At 40.4% G+C, this 20,000-nt stretch overlaps 1 protein-coding gene across 1 annotated transcript in view; it reads right to left on the bottom strand.

Moving 5' to 3' along the window:
- Nucleotides 1–20,000, bottom strand: part of hdac5 (histone deacetylase 5) — a 72,275-nt gene that overhangs the window by 17,502 nt on the left and 34,773 nt on the right. Inside the window, 5 exon segments of the mRNA XM_080724828.1 lie at nucleotides 2,450–2,505; nucleotides 8,074–8,181; nucleotides 9,354–9,403; nucleotides 14,701–14,821; nucleotides 16,378–16,511. Coding sequence (XP_080580954.1) covers nucleotides 2,450–2,505; nucleotides 8,074–8,181; nucleotides 9,354–9,403; nucleotides 14,701–14,821; nucleotides 16,378–16,511 — 469 coding nt within the window.

Here is a 20,000-nt window from a genome sequence, read left to right on the forward strand (position 1 = left end):
TCACTGTAGCTGACTACTGGTACATGTGTAGGCTCAGTACTCTTCACTGTAGATGACTACTGGTACATGTGTAGGCTCAGTACTCTTCACTGTAGATGACTACTGGTATATTAGTAGGCTCAGTACTCTTCACTGTAGATGACTACTGGTATAGTTGTAGGCTCAGTACTCTTCACTGTAGATGACTACTGGTATAGTTGTAGGCTCAGTACTCTTCACTGTAGATGACTACTGGTATATTAGTAGGCTCAGTACTCTTCACTGTAGATGACTACTGGTATATTAGTAGGCTCAGTACTCTTCACTGTAGATGACTACTGGTATATTAGTAGGCCCAGTACTCTTCACTGTAGATGACTACTGGTATAGTTGTAGGCTCAGTACTCTTCACTGTAGATGACTACTGGTATATTAGTAGGCTCAGTACTCTTCACTGTAGCTGACTACTGGTATATTAGTAGGCTCAGTACTCTTCACTGTAGATTAGTAGGCTCAGTACTCTTCACTGTAGATGACTACTGGTATATTAATAGGCTCAGTACTCTTCACTGTAGATGACTACTGGTATATTAGTAGGCTCAGTACTCTTCACTGTAGATGACTACTGGTATAGTTGTAGGCTCAGTACTCTTCACTGTAGATGACTACTGGTATAGTTGTAGGCTCAGTACTCTTCACTGTAGATGACTACTGGTATATTAGTAGGCTCAGTACTCTTCACTGTAGATGACTACTGGTATATTAGTAGGCCCAGTACTCTTCACTGTAGATGACTACTGGTATAGTTGTAGGCTCAGTACTCTTCACTGTAGATGACTACTGGTATAGTTGTAGGCTCAGTACTCTTCACTGTAGATGACTACTGGTATATTAGTAGGCTCAGTACTCTTCACTGTAGCTGACTACTGGTATATTAGTAGGCTCAGTACTCTTCACTGTAGATTAGTAGGCTCAGTACTCTTCACTGTAGATGACTACTGGTATATTAATAGGCTCAGTACTCTTCACTGTAGATGACTACTGGTATATTAGTAGGCTCAGTACTCTTCACTGTAGATGACTACTGGTATAGTTGTAGGCTCAGTACTCTTCACTGTAGATGACTACTGGTATATTAGTAGGCTCAGTACTCTTCACTGTAGCTGACTACTGGTATAGTTGTAGGCTCAGTACTCTTCACTGTAGCTGACTACTGGTATAGTTGTAGGCTCAGTACTCTTCACTGTAGATGACTACTGGTATATTAGTAGGCTCAGTACTCTTCACTGTAGATGACTACTGGTATATTTGTAGGCTCAGTACTCTTCACTGTAGATGACTACTGGTATAGTTGTAGGCTCAGTACTCTTCACTGTAGATGACTACTGGTATATTAGTAGGCTCAGTACTCTTCACTGTAGCTGACTACTGGTATATTAGTAGGCTCAGTACTCTTCACTGTAGCTGACTACTGGTACATGTGTAGGCTCAGTACTCTTCACTGTAGATGACTACTGGTATAGTTGTAGGCTCAGTACTCTTCACTGTAGATGACTACTGGTATAGTTGTAGGCTCAGTACTCTTCACTGTAGATGACTACTGGTATATTAGTAGGCTCAGTACTCTTCACTGTAGATGACTACTGGTATATTAGTAGGCTCAGTACTCTTCACTGTAGATGACTACTGGTATAGTTGTAGGCTCAGTACTCTTCACTGTAGATGACTACTGGTATAGTTGTAGGCTCAGTACTCTTCACTGTAGATGACTACTGGTATATTAGTAGGCTCAGTACTCTTCACTGTAGATGACTACTGGTATATTAGTAGGCTCAGTACTCTTCACTATAGATGACTACTGGTATAGTTGTAGGCTCAGTACTCTTCACTGTAGATGACTACTGGTATATTAGTAGGCTCAGAACTACAATTAAAGTTTATCACAAATAAACTAGTAAGATGCCTCAGGGTCATCTGGGCAGTGATGTTTATCGGACCAGTTACCCATATGGAGATCCATGTACTATATACAGTACATCCCTTTTATGCTCATACATGGACATCCTTGTCTGAACCAGCCGCACAGATATGGGCTGTCTTCCTCCATATATGGGCATTGCCATATGACATCAGGGATCTCCATATATGGGCATAAAGGGGATTCTGTTGGAGTGGTTCCCATGACATCACAACATACAGTATATTTTATGCCCATACATAGAGATCCCTATCTGAACCAGCCACACAGATGTCTGGCTAGTGATATATATCGATGATATGATAAATCACAGTGGTTTTGTTTTAATAGTCGTGCACATATTTTTCCAACACTGAATTCATATTTAATGTGTAAAAATCCATGATCTTTACATCGAAGTGAATGAGGTGGGGGCGGAGCCAGCGTTTGGGGGAGGGGTTTTGTGAAAGCTTAATTCAGTGTTTTACCCATGATGCTTTGCTTCATACTCACATGGCGGTGGACTCTTCAGCGTGATGACCAGGAGGTCTGACCACCGCAAAGCCATTCTGTTGATACAGTATACCACAGCATGTTAATAATACAGTATACCACAGCATGTTAATATACCACTATATATACCATTCTGTTAATACAGTATACTGTTATAATATACCAATATACCACTATATATACACATTACAGAGGTCTGACCACCGCAAAGCCATTCTGTTAATACAGTATACCACAGCATGTTAATATACCTCTATATATACCAATATGTTAATACAGTATACCACAGCATGTTATTAATACAGTATACCACAGCATGTTAATATACCACTATATATACACATTACAGAGGTCAGACCACCACAAAGCCATCCAGGGTTAATGTTAATTTACCACTATATATACCGTTCTGTTAATACAGTATACCACAGCATGTTAATATACCACTATACCAATATAATATACCATTCTGTTAATACAGTATACTGTTATAATATACCAATATATCACTATATATATATCACACATTACCGAGGTCTGACCACCGCAAAGCCATCCAGGGTTAATGTTAATTTACCACTATAACATTTTTAAGACGTCTCCAGACGTCTGGTTTTTAGCAGCCAAAGTGTTAATATACCACTAATCCTAACCCTAATGGCTGAGACACGAGGCGAAGCCGAGTGTCTCCAACCCTCTCAGCCGTTTTAAAATAGCAGGTCTTCAACGCTGAGCCAACTTAGGCTGACAACATGTGTGTGAGAAACATGGATCATGACCCCAGGTGGAGAAGTAGTTGTTTTGGGAGGTTTGGAGCTTTAAAGCACCATGCTTTTAAAACTATATTTTTTGTATAAATATATGCTCAAAATTGAGTCTTAGACAGGTTTTAACCCTCAACAAACACTCTGACCATTCTTTTTGTTTGTTCTAGCTCTACTATAATGAGGCTCTCCAGCTGCAATACCAAAACGGCCTCTGTTTGCTCAGGGGCGCATCTAGTGGGGTTTTTCCACCCCTCCCCCCTCCCCTCCTCTTCACTCCTCCCCGGACCCCACGTTGACAACAAATAATGTTAATATTGGGCCAATACAAAAATAGGATAATGTTGCAGCTCTGATTATAGCCTACTGTAGGCCTATGTTGTATGTTATAGGCCTACTGTCAAATGACACAGAGCGACCGTTGCTAGACCAGACATTACAGAAAGTTAATCTACATTAGACAATCAACCCCACCTGCATTGTATTTATGTATATAAAAAAAGTAAAAAAATAAAATGTTTTGAAAAAAATGTTTGAGAAAAAAAGTTTTTTGAAAAAAAGGAGTTTTTTGAAAAAAAAAGTTTTTGAAAAAAAAGTTTTTTGAAAAAAAAGTTTAAAAAAAGTTTTTGAAAAAAAAAGTTTTTGAAAAAAAAAGTTTTTGAAAAAAAGTTTTTGAAAAAAAAAGTTTTTGAAAAAAAAATGTTTTTGAAAAAAAAATGTTTTTGAAAAAAAAAGGTTTTGAAAAAAAAAGGTTTTGAAAAAAAAATGTTTTTGAAAAAAAAAGGTTTTGAAAAAAAAAGGTTTTGAAAAAAAAAATTGTTTTTTTTTTTTTTTTTAATCTGAAAAAAAAAAAAACGGGAATCCGTGTGACGTCACACGGATCAACTCTCAGAACAGCACTGTTCTGAGAACCCGTGGAAAGCTTTTCATCTCTGTCTTCCCAAAACTAGAGAAAGACACAATGGTCAGAAATAGGACTTTGTGAGGATAGAAGGTGCCAGTGGGACCACAAAAAAAGGTTTTAAAATAGAAAAAGTGAAAATTCATGGTGTAGGTCCTTTAATAGTCTTTAGTGGCTTTGTGATGTTTTGGGAGGTTTGGAGCTTAGTCTTTAGTGGCTTTGTGATGTTTTGGGAGGTTTGGAGCTTAGTCTTTAGTGGCTTTGTGATGTTTTGGGAGGTTTGGAGCTTAGTCTTTAGTGGCTTTGTGATGTTTTGGGAGGTTTGGAGCTTAGTCTTTAGTGGCTTTGTGATGTTTTGGGAGGTTTGGAGCTTAGTCTTTAGTGGCTTTGTGATGTTTTGGGAGGTTTGGAGCTTAGTCTTTAGTGGCTTTGTGATGTTGGAGAACCAGGAGGTGCAAGCGTAGTCACAGTGGGACTGAATGAGGACCCAGCAAGAGTCCTGAGGGAACTTTAGTTGACAACAGCAGAGAGACAAAGACTGGCCAGATTGGCAGTGTTGGGGAAGTTATTGATTGATTGAGTGATTGAGTGAGTGAGTGAGTGAGTGAGTGAGTGAGTGAGTGAGTGATTGATTGATTGATTGATTGATTGATTGATTGATTGATTGATTGATTGATTGAAGAATTCATTCGACGTTTGCAATAGAAAAGAGTACAGTTTCATGACAGTACAAATCACTGGTACAAGGTCAACTAAAACGTAACTCAATATAATATACCATTCTGTTAATACAGTATACTGTTATAATATACCAATATATCACTATATATATATCACACATTACCGAGGTCTGACCACCGCAAAGCCATCCAGGGTTAATGTTAATTTACCACTATAACATTTTTAAGACGTCTCCAGACGTCTGGTTTTTAGCAGCCAAAGTGTTAATATACCACTAATCCTAACCCTAATGGCTGAGACACGAGGCGAAGCCGAGTGTCTCCAACCCTCTCAGCCGTTTTAAAATAGCAGGTCTTCAACGCTGAGCCAACTTAGGCTGACAACATGTGTGTGAGAAACATGGATCATGACCCCAGGTGGAGAAGTAGTTGTTTTGGGAGGTTTGGAGCTTTAAAGCACCATGCTTTTAAAACTATATTTTTTGTATAAATATATGCTCAAAATTGAGTCTTAGACAGGTTTTAACCCTCAACAAACACTCTGACCATTCTTTTTGTTTGTTCTAGCTCTACTATAATGAGGCTCTCCAGCTGCAATACCAAAACGGCCTCTGTTTGCTCAGGGGCGCATCTAGTGGGGTTTTTCCACCCCTCCCCCCTCCCCTCCTCTTCACTCCTCCCCGGACCCCACGTTGACAACAAATAATGTTAATATTGGGCCAATACAAAAATAGGATAATGTTGCAGCTCTGATTATAGCCTACTGTAGGCCTATGTTGTATGTTATAGGCCTACTGTCAAATGACACAGAGCGACCGTTGCTAGACCAGACATTACAGAAAGTTAATCTACATTAGACAATCAACCCCACCTGCATTGTATTTATGTATATAAAAAAAGTAAAAAAATAAAATGTTTTGAAAAAAATGTTTGAGAAAAAAAGTTTTTTGAAAAAAAGGAGTTTTTTGAAAAAAAAAGTTTTTGAAAAAAAAGTTTTTTGAAAAAAAAGTTTAAAAAAAGTTTTTGAAAAAAAAAGTTTTTGAAAAAAAAAGTTTTTGAAAAAAAGTTTTTGAAAAAAAAAGTTTTTGAAAAAAAAATGTTTTTGAAAAAAAAATGTTTTTGAAAAAAAAAGGTTTTGAAAAAAAAAGGTTTTGAAAAAAAAATGTTTTTGAAAAAAAAAGGTTTTGAAAAAAAAAGGTTTTGAAAAAAAAAATTGTTTTTTTTTTTTTTTTTAATCTGAAAAAAAAAAAAACGGGAATCCGTGTGACGTCACACGGATCAACTCTCAGAACAGCACTGTTCTGAGAACCCGTGGAAAGCTTTTCATCTCTGTCTTCCCAAAACTAGAGAAAGACACAATGGTCAGAAATAGGACTTTGTGAGGATAGAAGGTGCCAGTGGGACCACAAAAAAAGGTTTTAAAATAGAAAAAGTGAAAATTCATGGTGTAGGTCCTTTAATAGTCTTTAGTGGCTTTGTGATGTTTTGGGAGGTTTGGAGCTTAGTCTTTAGTGGCTTTGTGATGTTTTGGGAGGTTTGGAGCTTAGTCTTTAGTGGCTTTGTGATGTTTTGGGAGGTTTGGAGCTTAGTCTTTAGTGGCTTTGTGATGTTTTGGGAGGTTTGGAGCTTAGTCTTTAGTGGCTTTGTGATGTTTTGGGAGGTTTGGAGCTTAGTCTTTAGTGGCTTTGTGATGTTTTGGGAGGTTTGGAGCTTAGTCTTTAGTGGCTTTGTGATGTTGGAGAACCAGGAGGTGCAAGCGTAGTCACAGTGGGACTGAATGAGGACCCAGCAAGAGTCCTGAGGGAACTTTAGTTGACAACAGTGGAGATTCTGTCCAAGAATGTTGTTCTTTGATTTACTTTGTAGTCCAGTATGTACAGTAATTACAGTAAATCAATGTGTTTGGCTTATTGCGCCACAATGACATGACCGTTTATTTCCCTTTGTTTAAATGTCAGTGGCCGTTTAAGTACAGATGAGAATCCGTAGGCCTACTTTACTTGAGTATGACATTGTTTTGATACTCATCACTGTGGCAGTTCATTGATTGATTGATTGATTGATTGATTGATTGATTGATGGTAGACTCCACGGCAGGGAGCCTGGTAAGCACACCTATATACATACATATGATCTGGACATTTGATCGTCAATCTTAACAAAATTTAAATGTAAAATTATAACTTCTTGTAACTTGTAACTTGAGCCAAAAATGACCCAAAAGGTATCTTAGTTACTTGACGAGTTACAGAAATATGAATGTAACTCAGTTACCAGCAAGTTACAGCAAAAGGTAACTTAGTTACGTAACTCAGTTACATGTAACTTTAACTTACAGCTCCACTAATCATCATCAACGTAGATTTAACACTAAACAAGGCTTTAACTCGTTCTCCTGCTATACCATCAACATGTGGAACGCCCTTCCACAAGCCTTAAAGGAGAGAAAATCCCTTGCCTCCTTCTAAATCGGTATGAAAAGTCACCTTCAGACAGCTGCTACTCGTGACTTGTAAATAGACTAAGCCCCCATGGTCCCCCCCCCCCTTTTTCTGCCTTTGTATTTGATGTTATGCCTTTTCTGCTTTTTTGTATTGATATTATCCTAGATAAAGTACTATGTTCTATCCGTCTGTCTTTCAATGTTATATGAGATACTTAAAGTGTGGTTCCTGTGGAAATAAGCCTTGGCTTTCTAGGATCTCCTTTTAGTTGACCTTGTACCAGTGATTTGTACTGTCATGAAACTGTACTCTTTTCTATTGCAAACTTCGAATGAATTCTTCAATCAATCAATCAATCAATCAATCAATCAATCAATCAATCAATCAATCAATCACTCACTCACTCACTCACTCACTCACTCAATCACTCAATCAATCAATAACTTCCCCAACACTGCCAATCTGGCCAGTCTTTGTCTCTCTGCTGCTTTTTGGTTTTTGGTTGGTCTGAGAAGTGAATAAAACACTTGTTTTTTTTGCAAAGAAGGACTCTGTCTCGCTTCTTTTGAACATTTTTCCATTTAGGTATTTTTTGGAGTATTTTGAAGTGGCTTTTTCTACCTCCACTCCTCTCACTCCAGACCAGAGTGTGACTGTCACTCTGACTTGAGTAATATTTTGACTGAGCTACGTTTACTGGTAGAGCAGCAGTATCTGTACTCTGGTACTTTACCTTCAGCTGTGTGTGTGTGTGTGTGTGTGTGTGTGTGTGTGTGTGTGTGTGTGTGTGTGTGTGTGTGTGTGTGTGTGTGTGTGTGTGTGTGTGTGTGTTTACCTTCAGCTCCCCTGAGGCCACCTTGAAGCTCAGCTCGATGACGCAACCCACCGCCATCCTGACTGAGGCAGCGGAGTGGATGTCACTCCATATGGTGTCACTGTCTACCTAATGACACACATTACACCATGTCACTGTCTACCTAATGACACACATTACACCATGTCACTGTCTAACTAATGACACACACATTACACCATGTCACTGTCTACCTAATGACACACATTACACCATGTCACTGTCTACCTATTGACACAAATATTACACCATGTCACTGTCTACCTATTGACACACATTACACCATGTCACTGTCTACCTAATGACACACACATTACACCATGTCACTGTCTACCTAATGACACACATATTACACCATGTCACTGTCTACCTAATGACACACACATTACACCATGTCACTGTCTACCTAGTCTCGCGTAGCCAGACAACTATTCCACAATCTCTGAATGCTATATAGAGTCTGGAACAGCAGCTCCAGAACGGCGAGTATCGAAAACGGGCATTAAAGTTCAAAAATCTATATTTTAAAATCTCATTTCTGCTAAGCAGCAAGCTAAACATGCTTATATGATTTTTATTTATATAATGATAAATATTTGTGGGATGTGAGACGGAAGCGGAAGTGACGAGGGCTTCACTTCCGCTTTGACCGGGTACTCATCGTTCTTCTCTTGATGCGCCAGACTGTATGCTGGGAGCATTTGACCAAATCGCGGAGGCAACAGTCTGGCCACGCGAGACTACTGTCTACCTAATGACACACACATTACACCATGTCACTGTCTACCTAATGACACACATATTACACCATGTCACTGTCTACCTAATGACACACACATTACACCATGTCACTGTCTACCTAATGACACACATATTACACCATGTCACTGTCTACCTAATGACACACATTACACCATGTCACTGTCTACCTAATGACACACACATTACACCATGTCACTGTCTACCTAATGACACACACATTACACCATGTCACTGTCTACCTATTGACACACATTACACCATGTCACTGTCTACCTAATGACACACACATTACACCATGTCACTGTCTACCTATTGACACACATTACACCATGTCACTGTCTACCTAATGACACACATTACACCATGTCACTGTCTACCTATTGACACAGACAGACAGACAGACAGACAGACAGACAGACAGACAGACAGACAGACAGACAGGCAGACAGGCAGGCAGACAGAGTGATTGACAGGCAGACAGAGTGATTGACAGGTCTTACTCCTATGCCTCCACATGGCAGCACGGTGAACATGGTCTGACTGATGGGACCTGGAGACAGCCAATCAGAAGAGAGGTTATTAGAGGTCATCATCATACTAGTATTACTGCACCTTTAAGGGTCCATTTGGTTACAACTCAGTGTGTGTGTGTGTGTGTGTGTGTGTGTGTGTGTGTGTGTGTGTGTGTGTGTGCGTGCGTGCGTGCGTGCGTGCGTGCGTGCGTGTGTGACACTAATTCAATATCACTGTGTTTCATTTGCCAGAAAACAGCATCAGTTTAGATGGACAACATAAGGTAAGGTTAAGGTTAAGGTAAGGTAACATAAGGTTATGAGGCTCCAATGTAAGACAGAAGTATCATTAATGTTGTCATTTTATCAACGTGGCCCACAGTTTCAGCTGTTTGAGTTTCCCTGCCTTAGAACAGAGGTTCTCAACTAGAGGTGCACCGATACCGATATTGGATCGGTATCGGACGCCGATATGAAGGTAATTAATATTAATTAATTATATCGGATATCGACACAACGTCGCCGATCCAAGCCCCGATATAAATAATAATAAGAATAATAAATATACAATATAATCATGCAATTGTAAGCCCATGACAATATGTTTTTAGATTATAGTTATTAAATAAACAGTTTTCTAATGGAGTGAACTTTTTTCGTCACTCCTCCACTCTTGTCTGACATGGCTAGTTTGGCTACGCTGCATGATGGGAGCCATGCAGCTCAGTGCTCCAGTTGACGGCGACACGGAAGAGAGAAAGAAGCGTTCGTTTGGTAGAGAAAGAGGCACAACAACAAAGCAACATGTCCTTGGTTTGGAGATATTTTACACTTGAGACACCAAAAAGCAGCACAGCGAAGTGCAATGTATGTGAATGCCAAGTTTCGAGGGGTGGAAAAAGTGCTAAAGCGTTTAATACCACCAATTTGAGCAAGCATCTCGAAAAACACCACGCTAAAGAACACGCGGAACTGGAGCAACTTAAACGACAACAGCCACAACCACACCAAGTCCAGCAGACAATCACTGACTCAGTAAAGAAGAAAGAAAAACTTCCAGCTGACTCCCCGAGGGCGAAAGCGATAACAGATAAGTTACTCAATTTCATCGTGCTGGATGACCAGCCTTTCTCTGTCGTTGATGATAAAGGCTTTCGTAGCCTGATTGAATTCCTAGAGCCCCGATATGAGCTCCCGTCCAGGAGATACATGGCAGAGACTGCTTTACCACGTCTATACGACAGAGTGAGGTCTCGGGTGGAAGAAGCTTTACATGAAGCTAAAAATATTAGTTTTACAAGTGACATCTACTCCTCTGCCGTTTGCCCAATGTCGCTAATCAGTCTCACTTCACATTGGTTGAGTCCGGAGGATTACTCTATGGAGAGCGCTGTGCTGCAGTGTAAAGATATCCCTGGCTCGCACACCAGCGCTTTGATTAAAGACACAATGAGGGAGATGCTTGATGACTGGAAGATTCCTTTGGATAAAGTACATGTGGTGTTGAGAGACAACGCAAGCAACATGAAAAAGGGGATGGATGAGGTGCCAGTTAAAAGTTTAGGCTGTCTGGCGCACACACTGCAGCTGGTGGTTAACGAGGGGCTCCTCGCACAACGCAGCGCAAGTGATGCAGTCGCTAATGGAAGGAGAATAGTCACTCATTTCAAACATTCGCAAGTTGCAATGTCTCGCTTAGAAAAAATTCAGGAGGACCTGCGCCAGCCAACAAAAAGGCTACAGCAAGACGTACAGACAAGGTGGAACAGCACGCTGTACATGATTCAAAGCCTTCTGGAGCAAAAGAGAGTGCTGTGCGCATATCAAGCTGACCATGGCCTGCCCGCCACACTTTCTGCCAACGAGTGGTCATTGTTGGAAAAAACAGCGACAGTACTGGAACCGTTCGAGGAGATGACAAAGAAAATCAGCTCAGCGACGTCCACTGCAGCCGACGTCATCCCAGCTGTCACCGTCCTGAAGCGAAGTCTGAGCCTCGAGACAGCGGCTGAGAGCGGCATCAAAACAATGAAGAAGACCCTTCTGGAAGCTGTCAACAGACGGTTCAGCAGCACCGAAGGGGAACCCCTCTATTCTGTAGCCACTCTAGTGGACCTCCGCTACAAAGATATGTTTTATCAATACCCTAATGTTGACTGTTATTAAATGTTTCACAAATTAGATTACACGTGTGTGTGTGTGTGTGTGTGTGTGTGTGTGTGTGTGTGTGTGTGTGTGTGTGTGTGTGTGTGTGTGAGAGAGAGAAAAGCAATTGTATAATACAATCTATCTGTAAATACAATTTTTATCTACAGATTTTGTTGGAAGTTACTTGGAGCATGTTTATTTTCACACATGACTGCCTGGCTGGGCTGGTGCTTGCTTACTGCTTAGATACACTATAGTTGTGCTCAACCTATTTTATTTGTGTGTCAGATTCTTCACAGGAGGTGCTGCTGCTGCCCCAGCCAGGAAGGCCAAGGATGCCCTGCTGCAAGAAATTAGGAAGGTGCAGCGAACAGAAACACTGAATGATGGTGAGTAATAAGGGTCAGAGAGTGATTTAATACATGGAATTATAATACCGGTAATTTGAATACATAAATAGCTACTGTCATTTGTTACAGTTCCATACATGTTTTACAGTATTTCTGTTATTTTTTGTTCAGCTACAGAGGCAGAGGCTGAGCCAGGAGCCTCAGCAACAACAGAGCCAGCAGAGAAGGTGCCTCGCTTGGAAGTTGCTGATCCAATTCCAAGCCAGAGCAGCAGCAGCAGACCCAAGAGCAGCTTGATGTCTCTCTATGATGACATTCTGGAGGAGCACGGTGATACTGGAACAGGGAGTGAGGATGATGTCGCTTTAGTAAAAATGCAACAATATCTACAAGCGCCAACAATTAAGGGTGATGCGTCCCCTTTCGAGTTCTGGGGGAAAAAAGAAAATCATTCTAGCTTTCCTGCAGTTGCTGCCATTGCATTAAAATTCCTCAGTGCCCCCTCCACCTCCGTTGAAAGCGAGAGGCTGTTCAGTACCGCGTGATTACAGATCCAACTGGGAAAGATGGATGGAAACGGCATAGAGCGCTCGTTTTCACAGTTATTGTCCACGACATTGCAAGCGGCGCGAAGGCCATCGGACCTTGGTCCTGCTCTTCGCCCCCGAGTTACGAAGCCGTGGTGAATGCAATCGTTATATTTATGCCCAGGCCGTAAGGCCTGGGCAAGCGCACGATAAACGCCATGATAATTGGGTGTTGGTGCACCTCGCGCGGTCCAAGTGACTACAACGGAGCGCTCCCTACGTCCGGTTCAGCCAATCACAAGCTTCAAAAATGAGTCCGGGGCGTGGTTATCCATCTTTCCCAGTTGGACCCGTAATCACGCTTCAGTACCACATCCAACATATTGGATGAAAAGCCAAACCGTCTTACAGCAGAGAGAGCAGAAATGCTAATTTTCCTCAAGAAAAACCTGCTAATGTCTTAATTTGATTACTTTTTATTATTTTTATTATTTTATTATTCAGTATTTTATTTTTTTGTATCTGCACTGTTTATTTATTTCCTTAATTCCTTGTTGTCACTTGTTTGTATTTGCTAAATTGTTAGTTATTGTTTTGTTTCTAAAAGAATGTATATAATTCTGCGGTCAAAGGTTCACTACGGCCATCGGCCTGAAGGGTCACAGTTATATCCATACAGGAGAATGGCCGTTTCAGTGTCACATTTGTGACAAGAAATATCGCCAGCGTGGTGAATTAAATAAACACCTAAAAGTTCACCTGTGAGACAAATTATAGAAGTATAGCATATAAATGTGTTGCATTTCACCCTCATTAGGCTGTAAAACGGGGTCATGAAAATAAGATCTGGCATAATAGTACACATAATGGATGACAAACAGAAGAACCTGCTCTGGAGAGGTTATTTATGAAAATTACATACATAAGGTACAAGCTTTAATAAGGTTTAGCTGCTTTAAACTACACTGGGGGCTGTTATGTTAATTCACCCCAAAATGAAACAGTTTGACCCTTTCTCCACTAACATTAAAGTCAGCCTGTCTGAATGAGGCAGCAGCTAAACTATCCTAAATATTCTATGCTAAAAATTCATCAACCAGAGATATTTCCATGTTGTGCCCACACACTGGCCCAAAGACATGGAGATACAAGTAAAGTCACAATCATAGAAGTGCCCTTTATAAGTAATGTCATGGATGGTGGCAATTCTTTTGTAATGTTGTTAGCATAAGAATTTCAATAACTTTATCAAACTAGATTGTTTCATGATGTCATTTTTGCTGATTAGCTTTAATTGAATGTGATTGTTTCAGTTAATGGACCCTTACTGGTCAGTTTATTTACATTTATACTTGCATAGTTACAAATAGATAAGATAACTGAGAGGGTTTGACTGTGTTGAGTCTGATTGCATATTCTGGTTGGAAACAAAGTTGTACTTTAACATTCTAATCATTCTAGATTAGAATGTCAAATAAATGTCCATTGATATCAACAGGCACCTGTTGTTTTGTTATTTGAAGAATTGATATAAAAAGAGTTGCCATTGCATTTTGCACTCAGTTGCACTGACTGCACTCTGTTATTTGAACTGATGCTATCCTGCAATTAATACATGGCTTTAATTTTTGATATGCCATGTAGCCTACTGTAAATATCGGGTATCGGATCGGTTATCGGGAAATGGCCAAATTAATATATCGGATCGGATCGGAACAGAAAAAAACGGATCGGTGCACCTCTATTCTCAACCTGTGGGTCGGGACCCAAATTATTTTGGGGGGTCCCCAGATGATTAACTTAATGTGCAACATTGTTTTCTCACTCAACAGTAAACAAACCAACATAAAGTTTAAGTGTATAGAGGGTATTTGCACATTTATAAAGTGACAATTTAAGGACTTTTTAATAGCTCTAAAATAAACATTGGCCAAATTGTCAAATATTAGAGGCAGAAATTGTGAAAATAGCAGATCTACATGCTCACAACGCCTCGCGGAACCGAGTCACATTAAATGTAATACCTACAATTCCAAATGCTTGTCAGGGTGGGGGTCCCCAGTTCAAATATGTTTATTTTGGGGGTCACAGCCTAAAAAGGTTTGAGTAGCCCTGGTATAGAGCATTAACAAATTCATCCACCAGGGGCATTGACAAAAATAAAAAGCGAATATTCGACTTCGGTGAACAACGTTGAATAGTGACTTTGATATTCGAATATTTGGTGAATGCCCTACTAGTTCAGATAGAGGACTGGTTCCATACCCAGTATGTTTATATTGTAGTTCAGATAGAGGACTGGTTCCATACCCAGTATGTTGTTGTGGTCCAGTTTGTGGCGGTTCAGAGGGCTGGTTCCAAACATCAGGGTGTGAAGCTCTGAGTGAACCGTCTGGATTTCATCTAGACTGGCCTTACGACCTGAGATCCTCTACACACACACACACACACACACACACACACACACACACACACACACACACACACACACACACACACACACACACACACACACACACACACGGATAAATGAGGTCAGACTTCAGGTAGGATGTGTAAATGATGTCAGATAAGGCTGGGTGATATTAGGAAAACCTTCCATAACGTTGTTGAATACCTCCATATCCATATTACTCACAATATTAGTAACTATTGCATTATATTGTTTTTAATGTTTTTATGCTTTAGGTCCACTGCCTGCCTAACCCAGATAATGAATACATATCCATGCATGCACACTGCACAGTACACATAGAATAAAGACATTACATGAATATCATATCCATGCATGTACACTGCACAGTACACATAGAATAAAGACATTAAATTAATATCATATCCATGCATGTACACTGCACAGTACACATAGAATAAAGACATTAAATGAATATCATATCCATGCATGTACACTGCACAGTACACATAGAATAAAGACATTAAATTAATATCATATCCATGCATGTACACTGCACAGCACACATAGAATAAACACATTAAATGAATATCATATCCATGCATGCACACTGCACAGTACACATAGAATAAACCAGATAATGAATATCATATCCATGCATGCACACTGCACAGCACACATAGAAGGTTTTAGGTGGGTTTTATTGAAATAACCACACCTGGTTACAGATGGACTGCTTTTTTGCATAAATAAATACCTTTATTATCACAAAGGAGAAAATCAGTCGCCCGCATGCATAGTGTGTCTGTTAATTAATTTGACACATACACCAATAGCTCATTTCAAGCCGTCTTCGTCGATATGTATACCTCACATGTTGATACCTCCATATCCATACATTTTAATATGTATACCTCACATGTTGATACCTCCATATCCATACATTTTCGATAGATTGCCCAGCCTTGATGTCAGCCATTTCCATATTTGGGTTCAAAATAAAACATTTGCATTTTCCCATTCAAATCAGTGGAGAAAATGAATTCACAAATAAATGTATATAAATGAAACTATTAAGGCTGGGACTTTAACTGATTAATTGCGATTAATTAATTACAGAAAATTAACGCGATTAAAAAGATTAACGCATTTTAATCGCACTTAGTTTTTGCACCACAGAACCTTCAGTTTCGGGCATACCGATCATAGCGATGCACCAACCAAGAAGAGACAACAAACGCAAAGGGAGAAGTAGCCAATCAGAGCGCTTTGCTTGGCCCAGTGGATGAGAAATTTAGATTTAAAAAACTCACTTGTTGATTCACTCGTACAACAAGATGTGTTTTACTTGAAAAAAATGCTTCTCAGGTCAAATATCGATGTGCGATTAAAATGCGATTAATTGCGATTAATTAATCACAGAGCCTGTAATTAATTAGATCAAAATGTTTAATCGCATCCCAGCCCTAGAAACGATTAGCAAAATGCAAGCGAGCGATGAAGAGTGATGTCATAGCAGGAAGTGTGATGTCATAACAGGAAGTGTGATGTCATAAGAGGAAGTGACATCATACCTCGCAGCGTGCCAGCAGCCCAGTCTCCTGGAGGCGGGACCAAATGCTCTGGATTCTCCCAGCATGCTCTGGGTGGGTGTGGGCGTCGCCACAAACACACTGATGTTTCATCATCAAACTGTCATAAACAACACCTGGAAATACACACATGTATACACACTGTCACACAACATACACACATTTATATACACACTGTCATAAACAACACCTGGAAATACACAACTTTATATACACACTGTCATACACAACACCTGGAAATACACAACTTTATATACACACTGTCATAAACAACACCTGGAAATACACAACTTTATATACACACTGTCATACACAACACCTGGAAATACACACATTTATATACACACTGTCACACAACATACACACATTTATATACACACTGTCATAAACAACACCTGGAAATACACAACTTTATATACACACTGTCATACACAACACCTGGAAATACACACATTTATATACACACTGTCACACACAACATACACACATTTATATACACACTGTCATAAACAACACCTGAAATACACACATTTATATACACACTGTCATAAACAACACCTGAAATACACACATTTATATACACACTGTCACACAACATACACACATTTATATACACACTGTCACACACACAACACCTGAAATACACACATTTATAACATTTATCAAATATAAAGATTAAAAAGGTGAAATAAAGTATATTTATTATCATGTAATTAAAGGGCAACTTCTATCAAACTATCAAACAATAGAAGGAGGACTTATCTTCATATAGTTGGTCCTCATCAGCGTTATTTTTGAAACACATTTTGATTTCGTTTTAGTCATAATTTAGTCACCTGAAAAGTTTTAGTTTTAGTCTAATTTTAGTCGACTAAATATCATGAGATTTCAGGCGACTAAATCTACAGTTGATTTAGTCGACTAAAATGTATTTTGGCAGGCCTTGATGGCATCGTAATGACTGATTTTACACTTGGTTGTGTGCTGAAAATAGCCGATCTACAAGCTCACAACGTGTCGCAACGCGACGCGCTGTGAGCTTGTAGATCGGCTATTTTCAGCAGGCAACACCTGAGAGCAACCAAACATAAAATGACTCTCTTCTCCACCAGTCCCTCCCTAACGTTTTAGTCTAGTTTTGATTTTGTTGACGAAAGTGTCAATATATTTAGTCTTAGTTTTAGTCATCACAGCGTAGTTTTTATTTCGTTTTTATTAATTTTTTGTCAGTGAAACAAACGCAGTCAACAAAAAATTTTTGTCATAGTTTTAGTCGACGAATCAACACTGGTCCTCACTAATGTTTATGATAAGATCAGCTCTATTCTCTTCTACTCAGTCTGTGTCTCAGAGGGGGACTGTGGACAGTTCAGAAACCCGTCTACCAGTGACATCATGGATGGGTAATCCCGGCTAATAGAAACAGCAGGGGTTTTCACATAGGATCAAAGGTTGTATGGTCATGATTCACTGCCATCCTGGATGGCTTGGTTCGAGGCTTAACATAATTGTTATAAATATTATTGTAAAAGTCTATGAGGAAAATGAATGGGAGATCTTTTAATGGGACCAGTAAACCACTTCCACTGTGATGCTCTATAGCAGGGGTCTCGAGCTCAATTTACCTTGGAGCCACTGGAGGCCGAGGCTGGCTGAGGCTGGGCCGCAGCCTCAGTGCACATGCACGCGCGCGCAGCAAACAAATTAGTTCCTGAAAATCGCGGGCCCCCCTGCAAGGAGGGGAGTGGGGGCCCTTTGGCAAATAATGATGGAGTTATATCTGTCTGTCATTCAATGTTATATGAGATACAGGGTTTCCTGTGTAAATAAGCTGAAAAGCTTACTAGGATCTCCTTTTAGTTGACCTTGTACCAGTGAACTGTACTGTCATGAAACTGTACCTTTTCCTATGCAAACTTCTAATAAAGTCTTCAATCAATCAATCAATCAATCAATCAATCAATCAATCAATCAATCTATCAATCAATCTCTCTGGAAGAAGTTGCACATGAACTCTGCTGCTGGACTGAGGCGCTCCAACATAACCACTCTGACAAGCTAAATGCCGGCTGCAGTAAATGTATTTATCTGCATACTGCCCAATGAGCCCATAATATTACATGGTTGCTCCAAACATTCTGATGTTTATTTCAGCCAAAGTGCCAGTGGTACAACATTAAAACAACAACAACAACAAAGAGAGAGAGAGAGAGAGAGAGAGAGCAATTACAATGTGGATTCTCTTTTTGTGCTCTTCTTTTTTGGGAAACAAAACATATATTCCTGTCTTGGTAAGGGAAAGCTACAGGAGTGCTAATCAACTGCATTCCACACAGCTATGTGGAGGATGGCTGGGCCAGCAGGCGGGGGAAGGGGGAAAGAGACAGCAGCCAGTTAGGGCCCATTCACACTGGGCCAGATAACAGATAACAAAAATCTATTTCTCCAGATATTTTTCCTTTCAAAGTGGATAGATACAGATAAAAAAAAATATCTACCACAGATATTTGCCACAGATACTTTTATCTGTGGCAAATATTTATTTTTATCTGTATCGACCATCCACTTTGAATGAAAAAATATCTGGAGAAAGAGATTTTTTTATCTGTTATCCCCAGTGGGAATGGGCCTGACTGGAGCAGTGTGGAGCATTTGTGCTCACTGTGCTGTGTGGGGGCCCCCTCTGCTGGGCCCCCTCTGCTGGGCCCCCTCTGCTGGGCCCCCTCTGCAGGAGGCCCCCCCCCCGCGCATTTGCGGGGGTTGCATGCCCCTCACGTACGCCACTGTATTCCTTGTTCACCGCAACTTTCTCGCAAATAAGACACGTCGGGATGCTCCTGTGCTCAACAAAGAAATATTGCATCTCCCACCTTTCCTGGAATTGTCTGTGCTCATCATCAACCTTTCTCTTCACTGCAGGCTTTGAAAAAGACATGTTTGGGGCTGTGGAATATATTCACGTGTTTAGGCGTTGCACGGAGAACAGTGCACTCGTTACGATGCCGGCAGGGCACACGGCACAGTCAGTGCATTCTGGTTGGATAAATCACATCGGAAGTCTTTCCCCACGACAACAATAATGTAGGCTACAATCAGACAGAACGTGTCGCGCCGACTCGCGGGTAACCCCCATCCACTGGCATGTTATCCAAGCTGCGTTTCCTTTTTTCCATTTAACAGGGAGTGGATGGGGTTAGGACGCGCGACACGTTCAGTCTGATTGTAGCCTACGCTAACATAGATCTGATCTGATTCAGACTGCAGACGCAGCAGACCACATTAATGAACTCCTTACTTTTCTTTTGTCTCGCCGCGTACGCATCACTTTGATTTATTCAGAGAGAGACACTGGACAGCAACTTAAAACACTTTTTGGAAGTGTTGTGAACACAGCGCACTGGGACGAATGTCCGCATTTTGCCTAGCCAGGCACGGAAGAAAAATCTCCAGGGCAACGCTGCTGTAACTTTCACTCCCCACCGTGATTGGTAGCTCGTCAGCTCTGCATACAACACTGTAAAAGTGCCATTCATATAAAACTCGCGGGCCGCACTAACATTAAACATTCATATTAAGGTGGGGGCCAGAAAATATCGTCCCGCAAT

Source organism: Nannobrachium achirus, assembly GCF_963921795.1.
Source record: "Nannobrachium achirus genome assembly, chromosome: 4".
Classification (NCBI taxonomy): domain Eukaryota; kingdom Metazoa; phylum Chordata; class Actinopteri; order Myctophiformes; family Myctophidae; genus Nannobrachium; species Nannobrachium achirus.